The sequence below is a fragment of the Macrosteles quadrilineatus genome, unplaced genomic scaffold (genome assembly GCF_028750875.1).
Source record: "Macrosteles quadrilineatus isolate MER2022 unplaced genomic scaffold, UCM_ALF_1.0 Scaffold_1__1_contigs__length_201487025, whole genome shotgun sequence".
NCBI classification, from domain to species: domain Eukaryota; kingdom Metazoa; phylum Arthropoda; class Insecta; order Hemiptera; family Cicadellidae; genus Macrosteles; species Macrosteles quadrilineatus.
This window is the reverse complement of record NW_026542594.1, coordinates 36,286,217-36,305,342: the sequence shown is the minus strand read 5'-3', so window position 1 is coordinate 36,305,342 and position 19,126 is coordinate 36,286,217. Positions and strand designations below refer to the sequence as shown.

General features: G+C 35.0%; 1 protein-coding gene across 1 annotated transcript in view; it reads left to right on the top strand.

The window, feature by feature from the left end:
* The window catches only part of LOC128982751 (DNA replication ATP-dependent helicase/nuclease DNA2), a 217,434-nt gene that overhangs the window by 137,866 nt on the left and 60,442 nt on the right, over nucleotides 1–19,126 (top strand). Inside the window, exons 14-15 of the mRNA XM_054401709.1 lie at nucleotides 16,526–16,719; nucleotides 18,898–19,087. Of these exons, the coding sequence (XP_054257684.1) occupies nucleotides 16,526–16,719; nucleotides 18,898–19,087 (384 nt within the window). The remainder of the gene's footprint in view (nucleotides 1–16,525; nucleotides 16,720–18,897; nucleotides 19,088–19,126) is intronic.

The following is a 19,126-nucleotide window of genomic DNA, read 5'->3' as shown; positions in this document are numbered from 1 at the left end:
ACGTCATTAGGGCCTAACTGTTGTACAATTGTACAAGACAAAAAAATGTTTGTTATTGTTTACAGCGAAAATCACACGAGTTTTAGTTACCGTACCCTACTTCCTTAGTTTAGACCATATTTAATCGTTTTGATTTTAATCAATTAGGCATATTCTTAAGACACCACCAATCTTAAATTTACTTAGTATAAAAATTCCGAGCAAAGTAAAACCTGATGCGACGCAAGGGTGAAGAGTGAAGGCTTTGACCTTGATCCAGCACTTCTATTTTTAGCGCAGTTGAACAATAGCCAAATATACGGCTAGATGGACGCCGAGTGTAGGGGTATCCCTCACGACCCTACTTAAGTAAATATAATTTACAATGCAGCAAGCTTTTGATTCTATCAAATTTCTAGCTTTGTTTTAAATGTAATTCACGGGAAATTGTGTCCCGGAAGTTGTAAACAGTGTAAAGTTTGATCCAAATCTACTTATTATTGTAAATAACTCATTAATTTGTGACGTCCATAAAAATGGTGCGCAACAAATCACCAGCTCACTCCTAACCCACAATTCCGTGCAACTGTCCCAACTCCCAAGTAATTTGTATATTGATGATTCATCCAATTCCAATGACCAATCTTACATGCCTAAATACCTTTATCTGCAATACTAAAATGCTATGGGAAGGCAGGGAAACAGGTCTGCGACGTAGGAAGAGATAAAGGAAGTAGTCAAGGCGAGAAGTGCGGAGTGTAGAGAACCCTTTGTGACAGTTAGATTTATGTATCTGCGATACTAAAATGCTATAGGAAGGGAGGGAAACAGGTCCATGACCTAGGAAGTAGCGAAGGAAGTACAGTAAACCCTCTCTTATCCGGATCTCCCATATCCGGACCCTCCGATATCCGGACGCGATTTTGAAAAAATGCAAAAATTAAAAAAAACACTCTAGGGCGAATGTTTGTTGACCGAGCAGTCGCTGTTTGTAGGCCGGTTAGAAACGCTGGCGCGCCGGGAGGGTTGTGCGACGTGCAGTCTCGCGGGCAAGGTCACTGACTCACGAAACAAAAATAGAATCCCTCCCCCACCCCTCCTACCCGCCCCTCCTACCTAAAACCTCCTAAGAAATTAGTTTGTTAGCTGTAATTTAGTATAATGACGCCATTCGATGTATACCACTGTATATAATATGAATAAAGACATTTTCAATTCAATTCAATTCAATTCAATTCAATTCAATACCCATGCCAACGCCCTACTCATGCGCGGCGACGACAATTCATCACTTGTGTCAGTTGTCAGTGCTGCTTTTTTTTGCCTCAGTGACCTAGTCTTTGTTTGTACGGTTCGTTTTAGTTTCGGGAAGCTAGTGCTAGAGGCGAATAAGTTGTTATGGCTGAAAAAAGAAAAAAGATTGTCATTACGATGGAGGACAAACTTAACGCGTTGAAACGTTTGCAAGCGGGAGAAAGTGCAAAAAAGATAGCGAGTGAGATGGGAGTGGGGACTAGTACAGTGAGTGACTGGAAAAAATCCCGTGAAAAAATAGAAAAATGGTGTTCTAACCAGGCATCAAGTTCAGGAATAAAAAAGTGCAAAATGATGAAAACAGCCGTGAATGACAAAGTGAACGAAGCGTTATTTTTGTGGTTTACACAATGTAGATCAAAAGGACTGCCCGTGTCTGGACCCATTTTGCAGGAAAAAGCTCTCCAATTTAATAAGGAAATCGGAAATGATCCCAATTTCAAAGCCAGTGAGGGGTGGTTGGAAAAGTGGAAGAATCGATATGGGGTCAGAAAGCTTCATATAAGCGGAGAAAAGTTGTCAGCAAATGAAAACGCTGTGGGAGAGTTTAAACTGTTTTTACACAAGCTGCTTGACGAGGAAGGAATCAGCGGGGACCAGTTATACAACTGTGACGAAAGTGGTCTGAACTTTAAAATGCTACCTAGCTGCACTCTCGCTTCCAAGGAAGAAAATAGCGCTCCAGGCTATAAGAAGAAAAAGGAGAGGGTTACAATAATGGCCTGCAGCAACGTCACAGGGAACAATAAACTCAAACTCTGCATGATTGGAAAATCAAATAAACCACGAGCGTTTAAAAACTTCAAAGATCAGTCGACATTACCGGTGTGGTACAGAGGACAAAAAAGCGCTTGGATGAATTCTGCGATCTTCAGAGAGTGGTTTAACAATCAGTTCGTCCCGTCTGTTGAAAAGTTTGCTGAAAAAAACAATTTGCCAAAGAAGGCTATTTTATTGCTTGACAACGCCCCATCACACCCGTCTGCAGATGAATTAACAAGTGGAGAAATAAAGTGCGTGTTTTTGCCGCCGAACGTAACCTCTTTGTGCCAGCCAATGGATCAGGGGGTCCTTGAAACACTTAAACGTTTGTATCGACGTAAGCTACTGACGATCATTATTGAGGGCATGGATGTGGGAAAGAGTGTTTCTGAGTGCCTTAAAGACACTGACATGCTAGATGTTGCCTTGTGGATTTCTAGCGCTTGGGAAGAGCTCAAACCGATAACGTTGGTTAAATCGTGGAAAAAGCTTTTAGACCACAAAGTAGACCAAGATTATAACAAAGAAGTAGAAAAAGAAACAGAAAACTGCAATGACAAAACAGGTGAAGAAATTGTTCAACTTTTTAGAAACGTTCCTGGTTGTGACAACATAGACAGTGACACAGTGAGTGAGTGGATGAAGGAAGACAAAATCCAGGAGTTTACTGACAATGACATCATAGACTTAGTTAACGCAGACCCCGCTCCTGACGACGACGAAGAAGAAGAAATCCAGAAAACAACCATGACGCATAGTGAGGCTTTCCAGGCAATCGAACAGCTGATCGAGTATGTCGAGAAACAAGAAGAAGCAACGGGAGCCGATCTTCTGCTTTTTCGTAGGTGGAGAGACATTACGTCAAAGAAACGTGTTAATCGAGCCAAACAAGCCACAATAACATCGTTTTTGTCCAAAACTTAACTGTGAGTACAAAGTAAGAGCTGTTCTCGTGGATTAATTTTATTTTACTCTGTATCCAGCTCTGCATTTTTGTTCATTACAGTAGGCCTACTTGTCTTTTTCTTTGTTCCATTTAATTTTTTCACTGTACCGTTTCTGTATTACGTAATATTTTTTGAGTTTTGATGTTATATTAAAGTGTTTTTCTCAGTTTTATTTCATTTCTTTCACTGTACTGTACTGTATTACGTAATATTTTTTGAGTTTTGATGTTGTATTAAAGTGTTATTATAACCAAAATACCGTTGTTTTATTTAATAAACAAACGTTTCCGTATTTAAGGCCTACTAAAATAGAGTACCGTAGTTGTTGTACAGCTGTTTTCTCATCTAAAACAATGTTTCTCTCATATCCGGATTTTTTTTTATCCGGATCGGCCGGCGCCACATTAGTCCGGATATGAGAGGGTTTACTGTAGTCAAGGCGAGAAGTGCGGAGTTTACGAACCCTTTGTGACACTTAGATTTTTGTGTCTGAAATTCTAAAATGCTATGGAAAGGGAGGGAAACTGGTCCACGACGTAGGAAGTGGTGAAGGAAATAGCCAAGGCGAGCAGTGCGGAGTGTGGGAATCCTTTGTGACAGTTAGATTTATGTATCTGCGATACTAAAATGCTATGGGAAGGGAGGGAAACAGCTCCACGACCTAGGAAGTAGCGAAGGAAGGGTCGCTAGCGTCTCTGTCGCAACCTCGTCTGTCGCTGAAGCTGAACTCTCATCCATGTTGACTCTAGCAGATTACCTCTTCAGTAACATTGTCCTGAAACAAAGTAAAATGTTGTTGAGATTTCTAAATGAATTATCAGTATTTGTTCGTGGTTTCACTCCATTGGGGATTGTTTACGCCTTTTTGTGAGGGGTCCAAACCAACTCAGATCTTATTGCTGTATAGATTTGACGTTTTGTTAGAGAGCGTCTTTAATTATTACCAAACTAGCAACAGCGCCCGTTGTGGTTAAATACAACGGTCTCTAGTAAAATAATGGTTATGAAATCCATACACCACTTTATATTTTTTTATGGTACAGTTTAAGCACATAACATTAGAATCACACATTTGACATAAGGAACACACTTTAAACATAAATGCAAATTGTTAACAACAACATTAAATCAAAGAAAAATTAATTAGATAACAATATAACAATAAGCTGTTGAATTATTAACACATGTTTCGTATGATTAGATTATGCATGCTGGTAAACCAATTATTGCCATCTATAAAAATAATTGGTTTTTCTTTCCGAGTCGGGTTAGCTCTTCTACCCGACCGATTTTCATAATGTTGGCCTTAAACTAAAGGTATTGACGTACCGCAGATTTGCCATCAAGCATCGGCATTCATTTTGACGTATATTTCGAGTTATGCACAAACTGCCTCCCTGTACATTTCTTATGGGAGTTAAATTTGGTTTTTTTCGAGTTCAATGTTTCGCAGGCGGTCGATGGTTTACAGGAGGGCTCTTCTACCTGCCCGATTTTCATAATTTTGGTTTTAAAAATAAAGCTATGCAAGCACATATTTGTCATCAAGCATCATCATTATTTTATCTAATGTATTACTCGACGAAAGAATATTTTTTTTCTCTTCAATTAAAGATGTATTCCAGCAGTTCTGATGACATTATACATTTTGGTCTAAAAACCTTAAGTGAAATACCAGCTTTCAATTGATTATTAAGATCGGACAACCTAAAGCACACTGCTGAATCACGAATCAACAATAAATACAATCGTTTTAGTACCTATCTGCAATCAATGAAACGTAACTCTATTTTTATTTAAGTTATTTTACATGTCTTGGTCTTAAAATACTTCAAAGGCTTTCACTTGAGATATTGATAGTTTTAATCAGTTAAGTTAAAGATATACTGTATCGCTCAATCAAAAATAATTCTAAATTTATTGAGGTAGGGAAGGATTTAGGGGTAAAGTTTTCCAAGAGTAAGGCAATGGAACTGGTAAAAATTCAATCACACATAGGCCTGATATTCCAATTTTTAATTTTAGTTTAGTTACACCTCAGCAAGTTATCAAAATAGTCAAGTCACTCAGCGATAAAAAAACGGCTGGTTGAGATGGGATTTCAACTACTATAATAAAAAAGTAATTAAGTTTGTTGCTGAGCCATTGTCCATAATGATCAATCAGACTTTAACCAATAGCACTTTCCCTAATCATTTGAAGTATGCAGAGGTGAAGCCATTATTTAAAAAAGGTTCTAAGAGTAATTCAGATAACTACCGACCTGTTTCTGTCCTGCCTTCTTTTTCAAAGATATTTGAAAAAATTGCATTCAACCAAAATGTCATATTTTCTGGAATCTAATAACTTATTAGCTGATGAACAGTTTGGTTTTAGGAAAAATCGAAATACCACTTCCACTGTGGCTCATTTTGTAAATTCAATAACACAGAGCTTGGATGGGTCACAGAGCACTATTGGCGTGTTCTGTGATCTATCCAAAGCCTTTGATTGTGTGCACCATCAAATTCTTCTTGATAAATTATCCTCCTATAGATTCTCAGAATCAGCTATTTTGTGGTTGAAATCATATTCAAGCGATCGCTTTCAAAGAACAGTTATTATTAAAGAAAACATTAAGTATGATTCTGAATGGGAAAAGATCGTTATGGGGGTGCCCCAGGGCTCTATATTAGGACCGTTATTGTTTTTGATGTACATAAATGATCTACCTAAGAATGTTAAACCTAGTTTGTTGTTATATGCTAACGATACGACAGCCATCATTAAATCAAAAAACAGTTATGAACTAAGTTTAGCCTTGAATCAAGCTCTTCAAGATCTGTCAAAATGGTTTAAAGTTAACGGTTTGAAAATGAACCACATTAGAACACAAATAGTAAAATTTCAAACTGCACAGTGTAGGGACGACCTTGAAGGCTTTGTTTATTTTGACAATAAAAAAATAAATCTTAGCAACACAGCTAAATTTTTAGGAATTGATGTAGATAGTTTATTGAATTGGAAGAATCACATTCATAACACCTCTAAAAAGTTAAATTCAGTATGTTTTCAAATAATGGTCTTAAGAAATGTTGTTGATTTAAACACTAGACTAATGATTTATCACACTTTATTTTCATCAATTTTACAGTATGGAATAGAGCTTTGGGGCGTCACCTCTGATTCGTATCAACTTTTTAAACTTCAAAAAAGAATACTTAGAATTAGGGATGGACGAGATTGGATTTTTAGTTCGAGACGAGACGAGGCGAGATTTTTTATTTCTCATAAAATTTTGAGACGAGATCGAGACGGGATTTCCCTTCTCATACACAACGGGAAATACACGTTCAAAATTTTTACCTGATTTTGTAACATTGTTAGATGACTGTTTAAATACAAAAATAATGATAATAGGCAAGAATATTTACAATATTTTATTAAAAAACATCAGCATAACATTTTTTTATTAATCACCCGTCACCCCTAACTTATTAAAAATGCCTACGATTAGAAAACATAGTGATATCAGTTAGGATAGAGTTCAACTTATCCTAAAATAAAATAAATAATAAAATAAAAGCAATATTAATTTTTATAAAATAGTTACTTGTTTTGACTTTTTATAGTAATAAAACATTCCTCACACTGCTTACACTTAACAAAACTTCTCAAATGTTATTAAAGTAATATTATTAAAATAATTAAAGTAATATTTACATTTAAAGAATTAATTAAATAAGAACGCCTTTGCAAAGGAAACGCAACTACAACACGCTCCTGTATTGCGGGTATTGCATTGACTTTCTGCAGGCGTTTTTAAATTTAAATTTTTTTATATTTTTATTCTCGTCTTGATAAAAATCTCGGCCAAAAAGAAATCTCGTCTCGTGTAACGAGATTTAAAATTTCCCGAAAATTTCCCGAAATTTCGAGACTTGACCATCCCTACTTAGAATTATGACTTTTAAACCTGTAAAACATTCTTGCAAACAACTTTTTAAAGAACTAAAGATTCTAACCGTCCCTAATTTGTAAATTCTTAAATGTTTATTGTATGTGAAATCAAATTTTGAAAAACTCCACAGTGAAAATAATTGGCTCAATTATAACACTAGATTTCATACAGATTTTCAATATCCTATACACAGATTAACTCTTGTGGAAAGGACACCTTCCTATATGGGTAAAAGATTTTTTATCAATTTGCCTGGGTACTACAAATCAATAATAGGATTAGTATCTTTTAAAGAAAAAATTGTTGAATTTTTGTTTGAAACGAATTATTATAGTATAGATCAGTTTCTCGAAGACAAATCAATGTGAATTGTTTGTTTTGTTACTATGTATTTATTTTTACCAATAAGCTAGTTTATTTTAGTATAGTTTGACAATTTCACCTGTTTTGTCTGGCTGTGCCAGAGCATTTAAAAAAAACGTTATGTGACAATAAAGATGACTTTGAGCAAAAAGCACATGTTTTTAACAATTACTGAAAGTTCGCCAAGTGAAAACAGCAAGACCATATAATACACTTTACATAAAGCTGATTAATTATTATCAATTAGTATACGAGGGGGTACCCAAAAGTTCCCCGAATAGCTCTGCCGTGGGCGGAGCTTGCGTAGTACAAATTCTCGCCGCTTGGCTCATGTAGCGCTGCTTATAGCCAGTTCAGTGCCGCCTGTTGCGTTAACCTGACGTGTTCAATCCCCGTGCAGTAATAGTTTTTGCTAGTGCTGTTTTGTGATTTTGTCGTGTTTTACAATGGCAAGTTTGAGTGAACAGCGTGCAGCTGTGAAATTTTGTCTTCTACTTGGCTAAAACGCCGCTGAAAAGACGACGCTATGGGAAAACCCAAGTGTATGAGTGGTTTTCTCGGTTTAAAAATGGTGACATGTCAATTCAGGACAAACCTCGTTCTGGACGACCATCAACTTCACGAACAGACAAAAATCTTGTGAAAGTGAAAGAAATTGTGGTTGCAGACCGACGATAGACTATCGAGCAAATATCAGAGGCTAGTGGGCTATCATGGAGCTCAGTTCAACGGATTTTAACCGAAGATCTGAACATGAAAAGGGTTGCCACCAAGTTTGTGCCTCGTGCTCTCACTGACTTTCAAAAGGAACGTCGAATTGAAGCCTGCCGTGATTTGAAACAGCAACTTGAAGCCGATCCAGATTAAAATAATTAGAGGTGACGAATCTTGGTGCTTTGGGTACGACCCTGAAACTAAACAACAATCCAGCCAATGGAAGACGGCATCATCACCCAGACCAAAAAAATGCCGTCAAGTCAGATCGAGTGTCAAAACAATGCTCATTTGTTTTTTTGATGTGATGGGGATTGTCCATTCAGAATTTGTTCCACCAAGCCAGACAGTAAATCAAGTGTTTTATCTTGAAGTCTTAAGAAGACTACGGAACAGCATCCGTAGCAAAAGACCTGATTTGTGGCAAACAGGGGACTGGTTTTTTCACCACGACAACGTGCCTGCGCACACGGCAATCTCTGTCGCCCAGTTTTTGGCCAAAAATGGCATGGTTACGCTACCACACACACTCTACTCACCAGATCTGGCTCCGTGCGACTTGTTTTTATTCCCACAGATGAAAAGGGGCATGAAAGGTCTCCGATTTGACAGCGTGGATGATGTCAAGAAAAAAACAACGGAGGAACTGGCAGCCATCACTGAAGAGGAGTTCCAAGCATGTTTCGAACAGTGGAAACAATGATGGGATAAGTGTATAAAGTGCAATGGAGAGTACTTTGAAGGTGATAAGGTTGTTTTGTAAAAAAAAAAAAAATATATGTATATTTTAAACAAAAGTCCGGTTATTTTTGGTTATATTGCATTAGACTATTGCAGTATTCCACAAAGCTAAATTAAATAATACACTCAAGACAGGAAGTAACCTACACTTGACTCATGCTTCTCAGGTTTCTCAGGTTTCTGCTGATGACGTCTGGACCTCCACTCACCCCTGCCCATCACTAACTTGTAGCTACAGCTGATCACTTGGAACTGACCCTTGGGTTACTAGTATCTCCAGCTGTGTTTACATTGCCAATAGAACTATTTAAATCATTGTTGTGAATTATCTGGAATTAGCTGTCACCTTTTTCAAGCTGGTTTTATTTTCTAAAGTTTTATTGCTGTTGAATGTTGACACCTTATTTTCTTTTATTTTATTTTTTGAACAATAACATATCATGATATAAAATAAACCCTTTAAAAAATAAAACTTAATTATAAATTAAAAGAATTACCAACTTCAACAAATTCTAAAGTGAAAAATGTTTTCTGTTAACGAAAAAGTATTTGCTAAAATAAAAGGTCACCAGCCCTGGCCTGCCTTAATTGATAAAATATATGAAGGAAAATTCTATGTAACTTTTTTGGTACTAAACAGACAGGAATCTGTAAAAGAAATGATGTTTTCAAATTCTACGAATATTAAAAATAAACTCTACCTTTGAAAAGGCTAATTACTAGCCTGAAAAATGCTGTGGAAGAAGCAAACCTAAATGATCCAAAGGTAGATGAATGTATCTATGAGCCTAATGAGAATACAGAATTTTAAAGTGAAAAAAGTATTGTAGAACTAAGTGAGATGAATACCTAACTTAAGTTTGAGAAGAGTAAAATTGAAAAATCCTTAAAACTAGCAGAAGAAGAGTCAGAAGATCTATGTAGACAATTCAGTGTGGAAATAAAATCCTTAAATATATCTGCCTATTAAATTCTTATATAAAAATAAGAATAACACTATAGATAAGCTAATGTAGGAGCTAAAAGACTTGAAAACAAAGAAAAAAGAACTATTTCAGATAAAAGTGTTTCTACCAATTCATCCCAGACAGATTTTGGATCTTCAAGAAAATCAATAATGACTATACAGAATTACTGGGTAGTAATTGGCTCTCTGACACAACCATACAACCTTATTTGGAACTGCTAAACACGACTTTCCTATCATCAATTTAATGCATGATAATAAATCCATTAATCATTCATGCAGTCAAAAATCCTAATGATTTTAAGCACTTTCTGGATTCTTTACAGATAAAAAATAAAAATGTTCTCATCATGCCCATTAATGACTCAGAGGAGACAAGTAAAGGTGACAGTGGCACACATTGGAGTGTTTTGGTTTTAGATAAAGTAGAAAATAAATATCACTACTACGACCCTTACAGTAACTATAATCTGCCGTCAGCGCAAAGAGTTGCAAAGAAGTTGTCCGAGTACATTGGAGGTGAAACAGCTTCAGCCTCGTTTTTGCCACTAAAAGGACCACAGCAGCCCAACGGTTATGATTGTGGTGTTTTTCATGCTGGATCATTGAGTCATTGGTTAATGACCTGGTTACAACAGGATTACTAAATACAGACATTATTATCAAAGTCAAACTTACAGAAGAAGAAGTAGTTACAAAACAAGCACTGATTTTTCCTATTCAACCCTCCAACTACAAACCAGACAAATTTTTATTCACTAATGATTGATAAGAAAGGCAAAGAACTAAAGCAAACTGAATATGAAGAACCAGCCAGAAAAAAATAAGAACAAACAAAGAACCAGAAAACATGGGTGGAAGTGAAAACTAAAAAAAGAACTGTAAGCAAATCTGACAAAGAACCTGCTATTGAAACATCCAATACAGGGTGAGTTTCTACTAAGTGCGTTAATTTTTACCAGTTATTCTACTAACTAAAAGAAACAAAAAATGACAAACAAAAATTTTCTATCCCCACTCGTTATGCTGTAATGGCCGATTATGTGAATTTTTAAAATTACCTGTAGTAGCTTCACTAAAAGGAGCATAGAAACTAAGCCAATACACGTACAGCATAATAACTTATACCAAGAAAAAGAGCGTTAAATTTCCTACAAAACCATTGCAACACCTTTAACATACAACCATATTTTCACCGTTGTATGTCTCACATAACATAAAAAAATAAGTTTCAAAATTAATTCTTTACAACTTCAAAGTGGTTTTACAACTATACATACTAATGTGATGTTTTGTCAAATTACGTAAAAAACTTTCCCATTTTATGCCCCTTAAAATGATGTAACCCATAAGCATTGACTATGTTCATAGTCAATGCCATAAGGTTATTGCTGTATTAAAAGTTCGAAAAATTAGGTCAAACCCGCGTCTAGGTCAGAGTTTTCGGAATCAAAACATTGAACCAAATGTAATACAGTATCTGTTAATTTCTTTGCTATCTTATAATCAGCTGACATCTGATCAGCTGGGTGTTAAACTTTGTTTACAAAACCAGCTGATTTCAATTGTTGGCTTTGTAAACATTTAAATTATTAACTATTTCATGAACATACTTGGTGAATGTTTTGTAGAGAATGAAATTAAATGGAGATTATAAGATGAGAAAAAAATGAACACACTTTTGGGATAGGAGAACAAGCACTGTTTTATTTACTTTTTGATACACAACATGTGTTAGCAATAGAGAATAATTTAATTTGATTAAGAACACATGTTAGTTGCAAGGAAAAGAGATGTACATTAAATAAAACATAGAGTGTTAAATAATATGAATGGTTAAAGTTTACTGAACACTTGGAAATAGTTATTTGTGCAACTAGTGAGAAAAGTGAGCGATTGACTCACTCGAGAGAAATCCTTACGAGGAATGGTTTCTCGAGTGAGGCAAATTGTACATTGAACTCGAGTTGCACATTATACTTTTCCTACAGTTACCATAAAACAAATAAATTGGTGAAGAAACATAACCTATTTTTACACTGAAGTGAACTTTTAATATAACATTTAATGTGAAGTGACAAATACAACAGTACAACAGCTGACCAGCTGATTTACAGCCAGGGCTGCCAACATGTATTTCGCGCGCATACGACGTTGCCTGCATGTTACGCGCTCACTATTTCGTGCCTTCACGTTACAAATCTGGAGTGAGACAAAGTAATTAGAGTGAGACAATGTTAACATTGTCTCACTGATGAGCGAATTGGCCACTTTGCTTTCTCAAATCAGTGAGAACATGTACATTGTTAGGTAACTGTAGGAAAATATTATAATTGTTTAGTGCTATGTTGGTGTTCACCAACAAAGTGATGATCTAGGGACATCGCTCACACTTGCTGCGGAAGCTGGACATGCTTTACTGTTAGAAAATAATAAATTAAAGCAAGAACTACATGATATGAAGCAAAAATTCTCTTCCTTAAAATGCCAAGACTTCTGAGACGATAACTTTGCTGAGGTGAACCTTGCTGAGGCAAAAATTTAAGAGCTTGAAAATGACAAGGAAATCCTGCTCTCCCGAAATGCTTCACTGGTTGAAACACTAAATGAAGTAGAACTCCAACTAGAGAAGGAAAGACAGCTAAGAATTGAAATGATACAAACCTTTGAAGATCAAGATAATGAAAGAGAAAAACTATTACTCGACTCAGCAAATGAAATTAAGCAATTAGGTGGAATGATAAACAAGCTGAAGCTAAACCAAGATGACAAAACAGACCTACCTCAGACACCAAAACCTACTGGCACTTCAGAAACACAAACAAATCACTCCGATTTTTATGTTCCCAACTACTGTGCCTCTCTAATTACTGACCTGGCTCAGCTGAAAACTCGACAAGACCAACTAGAACACTCTGTGGAAACTTTGCAAAAAGAACTGCACAAACAAGGTGAACAAATAAACCCTGCTACACCATCATCAGTCACACAAAGTACACCCACTAAAGAGATTTTTCCTCGTTCTAAAAACCACAACCTAAGCAAGAGCAAAAAACCAATTGGGAAGGAAAGAAACCATTTCAGAGTATCTCTCCAAGTAGCCAAAAACAAATCTCGGCTTGAAGAACCTGCCAATGTAGAAATAGGCTTACAGGTAGATGGTGTAAAACAGAATTGCGATGCTGACATCTTGACACAAGAAACTACAAGGAGAGAAAGCCAAACTCCTTTCAAAAAACTGAACCCGGATATGACCAGGAGAAACAACCAAACTCCTTCTAAAAAACTGACTCAAAAAGAGAGGCTTCCACCTATGACAGCAAGCATACGAGGCGACCAGGAAACTTTGGATGACTTTTTCATTAAGCATATAGATTACTTCAAAGACATAAATATCCAACACAAGGAAAGATTATCAGCCTCGATTAGTCACTCTAAAACCCCAGCCTCTAGAAGTACCTTGATCCACCCCAAGTAGATAGCAGCAACCCAAGTACAGAAACCAGCAACACCCAAACCTCTTTTTTAGGACCCTCCACCGGCAACAACATAACAAAATCTAAAAACAGTGTTGACAACCAATCAAAACACCCACTAGTTCACAGACACCAACTCACCCTTGCCCACCAAAATATAGACCGGCTGTCTAATAAAACAGAAAGACTATCACACTTCCTTAATAATGAACAACCAGACTTCATAGTTATTACAGAGCATGGTCTCTCCCGAGAAAACTTAGAAAACACACATCTAGCTGGGCTACACCCTAAATGGAGGCTACACAAGAAGAAATCAATTCTTTATGTAAAAAATAATGAATCAAAATTAGAGCAACAACAGGATATCCACAGTTACAATACTAGATATAAACAAAATTTCACAATTAAAAATCATAAAAAAAATATATAAGCAAAGTCCTCAGTATATTGGCATTAAATTTATCCATCAACTCCTAGATGGCATAAGGAATGAGCAAAGCATAATTAAATTTTAAAAGAAACTGAACAAATTTTTAATAGGAATTTCTTTTTACAGTCTGGATAATTTTTTTAACTTTAAGAAATGTATTTATTTTATCTAAAAACTGCTGTTATATAAATCTTTTAACTTTAAGTAATATACAGGGTGATTGATATAAGTGTGCCAGCCGTTTTATTCGAAAACTATAAGAGATATCAAAAAAAGTTAAATGGTAAGTGCCTTGGATTTTTTATTAAAAAAATTATAGTCGAGTCAAAAAAATTATTTTAGCCGCCATTTTTCCAATATGGCCACCAACTTTGATTTTTCTTATAGAACACCCTGTATTTTTTTATGTATTCTGGTAGAAAAAGTAATTTTAAGACGATTTTATACTTGTGATTTTTTTTATAAACCTAACCGTTTCAAAGATAATAATGGTTTAAGTTGTGAAATTTTGAATGGTTTTCGAGCAAAACAGCTGGCATGCTTGCTTAGGCCTTTATCGAACCTCTTTCTCATGCAGAAATTTCAAAACTTTAACCATTATTATCTTTAAAACGGTTAGGTTTATGAAAAAAATCACAAGAATAAAATCGTCTTAAAATTACTTTTTCTACCAGAATACATAAAAAAATACAGGGTGTTCCATAAGAAAAATCAAAGTTGGCGGCCATATTGGAAAAATGGCGGCTAAACAAATTTTTTTTTTTTTAAATAAAAAATCCAAGACACTTACCATTTAACTTTTTTTGATATCTCTTATAGTTTTCGAATAAAACGGCTGGCACACTTATATCAATCACCCTGTATTTATGTTATTTAAAAATAACATAATGACGCATTCATGTACGATGTATCTGTACGTTCTGAATAAAGATTTTATTGATTGATTGATTAGTAAAGAATGTTCTATTGAAACTTTGAAAACAATCTACTACTCATTTTCTATTCCAATTTAACATACTGTATTGAAATATGGGGATACACTACCAAAACAAACATAAATAAAATTCTAGTCGCTCAACAGAAAGCTTTGAGGTGTATAGCGGGACTGAGCTTTAGGGAATCTTGTAAGGACTTTTTAAAAAATCTTGAGATTCTTACCTTTCCTTGCATAATCATTTACAGAGTTTTAATATATTTCAAAGCTGATATCTTTAAAACAACAGATGAGCAATTTCACTCATATGACACTAGAGGTAAAAGTAACACCCATTAAACATCCATTACTATTTATTTATTAGTTTATTATTATTAATTATTTATAAAATTTAAAAATTAAATTATCACTTACGTTAACATGAACTAGTGTACATGTTGCTCGAATTCGAGCAATTGCAAAGTATAACAGGAGTTATTTAAAAACGAATAACAGTCACATTAACAATGAGTTTAAAAGAGTCAACTCATTGATAGAGGGCCAATTGAGAACAAAAAGTCGTTTTGGGGTAGGGCGCATTTGTAACCTAATAGTTGAGATTGTCCAGGGTCAGGTGCTGACTGTGATGAGTTAAGCCTATTACGCGCCACTGTTCTGTAACTGAGGTCGTTATCACGATCACGCCTCCTGACTATGTTTCGTTGTCGTCACATCGGAGTCATTTAAAAGAAAAAAAACAACAAATAAACAAATTATAGCTACACAAAACAACGATAAACACACAAATTTAAGATACAACCATACTAACACGATCCGTCTTGGGGGTTATGTTTACACAAACTCAAATAGTAAATAAATGTACTCAATGGGTTTCATTGAATTGAAAAATAAATAACAGCAATTCAATTATACAGCTGATCAAAATGTAAACAATTATGTTCTTCATAAGGATAACATGGGAACTTTCAAAGCCACTGGGGCAGAGCCCAAGGGACATTTTCAAAAATGTAAGGCCAGTTTGCAAATCTACGCGACACGCTCTTTCCAATGAGACGTCAATGGATAAAATCGGTTAAGAAATGGCAGAGGAGTTCAACCGACAAAGATTCATGTAGCTTATTAATTATATAGATACTATTACAATGTTTATTATGACATTTATCATTGTTAATTGTTTTAAAATACGTTTTGAACTAGGTTTCCTCAGAATGTTAAAAAAACCACAAAAAATTTTGAAAAACCTTGCGCTAGGCTATTAGGGAGCGTAATTAAACCATGTGCCACTGATCGCATCAAAAACCGCGGCACGCCAACTTATGCCGCGGTTAAGGGGTTAAGAAACATGAAACTAGAGGAAAAAAGAGATATTTCTCTGTTCAAAACAGAAAACTGTAACAGATTATTTTCAAAGAAATTAATTCACGATAGTTCCCTTTTATTTACTCGTGTAATTGTGTTCAAAAACGTGTGTTATTCATTGTGATTCCTGTCAAACACAACATTCTGTGATTACTGTCTAAATATGCCAATACCATAATTAAATACCCCCACCGTAGCAAACCTGCAGACTAAGCGAATTTCCATTTGCCTGATTGGATTTACACTAAAATGTCTCCTTAAAAATATCATATTTATTCCCTATTTAAATAACATTAGTTTAACGAGTACTTAGGTTTGTTGCAACAGGGAGGGTAAAAAGGTGTTTTTTTGTAAAATGTTAATGGTTTAATATGAAATTAATGCATTTCCCAAATTTGATCAAAATATGATCATAAACAAGCAAACTACAACAGTTTACTTATTCTCCATAAGAATAACATGGGAATATCCAATAGTATTTTGCGTATTAATAGTGATTTTATGTATCCGGAAAGCCCCAACCCTACTTTATCCTGATTAATCGTTATTCAAAAGTAATTTGCAAGATGTATAGTGAGAATGTTGTGTGTTTGCAGAATGTAGTTGGTGTGACTTGTCTGGGCTCTGCGCACCCTCTGTTGGCCAGACGCAAGTTTGATCTGTGTATTGTAGATGAAGCTACTCAGGTACTTCTACCCACTGTGCTGAGACCTTTGTATTCTGCTCACAAGTTTATCTTGATTGGAGATCCCAATCAGCTCCCTCCGCTGGTTAGAAGCTCAAAAGCCAAGTATGTCAACTAGTATTCATAAATTATTACTTTGATCTAAAACTAAATTGTACAAAGCAAATTATGGTTTATGATAGGGGTCTGCGGTACAGAATATTTAAGGTCGGTATGGTACAATATTTTGTACCTCGGTTCTCGGTACAAAATCGGTACGGTGCGCGGCTACCAGTAATTTTGCAGTTTTCTCCTCAGATTGAAACCATTATTTTAAATTTGAATACATTGACATTACTATGAAAATGGATAATATCCTACACTCATGCATGGTTTTCTAACAACAATTAATTTATTACTCCCCCATACATTATTAAAAGTTTGACTTCTAACAGGATTGTGTCAAGAAATCAACAAAGTTAAGATAAAGGCTTCACCTATTTTCCTACTAAGTTAAGTACTTGCATTGATAATTGGGGTCTGCGGGTCAGACTTTTTTTGGTCAGACATTTTTTGGTTCGGGTTGGGTCAAGCCAAATATTGTTTATTAATGGATTTTTTTGTTTGAACTTCTATCTGTGTTTATAATATTACTTGATGATAAAATACCAAAAAAAATTATATTTATGTATATAATTTCATTTTCATATCCTATTTACAGCTTGAGAATTGCCTCAACTGCAAGATAGAATAAAATACATTTTTTTTTATCAAGACATTCTTTCCCATTTTTATAACTGTTCAAATAACTAAATAGCTAAATTACAACAAGTTTTGAATGGAACTTAATATAAAAAGATCATAAACAAATTAAGTAACATGTCACAATTTTAGGGCCTGTTGACTGCCTTTAAAACTGCAAGAAAGAAGAAAATAAAAATTCTATGTTTCCTCAATGCAATATGTATCATTCATTCCTTCCCTCCTAACCTCTTAAAGTACAAAACCTCACACTTGCAATAGCATTATTAGTTATAGCATCATAAATGCACAATTTATCTATTATTGGCATTAGTAGGCCTACAGTTTCACATAAGAATTATTTTTATAGGGCCTAAAATAGTAATAGTCTAAGCAACATGACAAGTGGAGAACTCATTGAAGAAAAGATGTTGTGTAAACTGATTTACTATAAAACCAATGATAAACTCTAAAATAGTAACTGACACACATAATGTTTATGGTATGGTTAGTAAAGACTGTACAAATTGCATATCATGTCATACAGTAGCATAGATAGACATACAGCAAAAGATTGAAATCTAAAAACAACTGATTTTGATAACTAATAAATTAAAAAAATTAAAAATCCACAAACTCAAGTCAAGATATTGTTTATATCACAATTAATTAGGTACCCTAAAAGGAACTCTTAACTAATTAATACATAGAAGATTATATTAAGTCAAGAGAAAAGAAAATTAAATGCCAACTTGGCAACATAATGCAGAGACACTAGTGCCTTAATTTAGCAACACAAGTATAAATATTTTAAAATGTAAGGCAATGGTTTTGAAACTGCAGGTTCTTTTTCTCAGAAGGAATGGTAGTGGGATGTAAACAAACCATAAATCACTCTCACCAGCCAGGCAGGGGGCACTCAAGGTCATAGACTCTCCCCATCCCCTCTTGCACCACACGTTTGCTCCAATTGCTAACAAAATTGTGTAACGAAAACAAAGAAGTAGTGGACAAAAAGATATATTTCTTTATTGAAAGACATAAAACTCTTACAGATTATTTTCAAAGAAACTAATTCATGGTAGTTTTGTGTCTTGTAAATATTTTATTAGAAAAAAGTCATTTTATCGTTGTAAAATATGAAAATACTGACTAGAGTCATCTCTAATAAAATTAACAGCCATTATAAAAACATTTATTTTTATGATAAAATAGAAAAGGATTAAAGTGATAAACCTCAGAGTTCTTGGAAGTACTTGAGTACAACAATTATTGTTGTGATAAAATATTAATGGATTTGGGACTGCTAATGGTTTTTTTATTGCATCACTACCATAGTAATAAATTATGAAGATTGTAAACAAACATCTGATAAGCCTTTTATGTGCTCGATAGTAAACTGAAAGTAGTTTATTAATAGGTTGTACCAAACCGAGTTTGTAGCGTAAAATGCTCTACCGAACTGATGTCGGGTAATTAAGCTTGAACCAAGCTAGAACCGAACTGTACCGACTTTTTCGGTGCACCACAGACCCCTAGTTTATGAACATACTTTCCTTCCAGAGACTTTGGCCTTGGAGAGAGCTTATTTGCTCGCCTAGACCGACTGGCAGTGACGACTGAGCTATGTCTGCAGTATCGCATGAACCAAACAATCACAGACTTGGCCAACTGTCTCACATACAGTGGTAAACTCAAGTGCGGGAATACACAAGTGGCTGCTGCTACAATCTCTCTCCCTCCATCAGCATTGGTGAGTAAAATGCACTTTGTGAAATTTAGAAGATCGTAG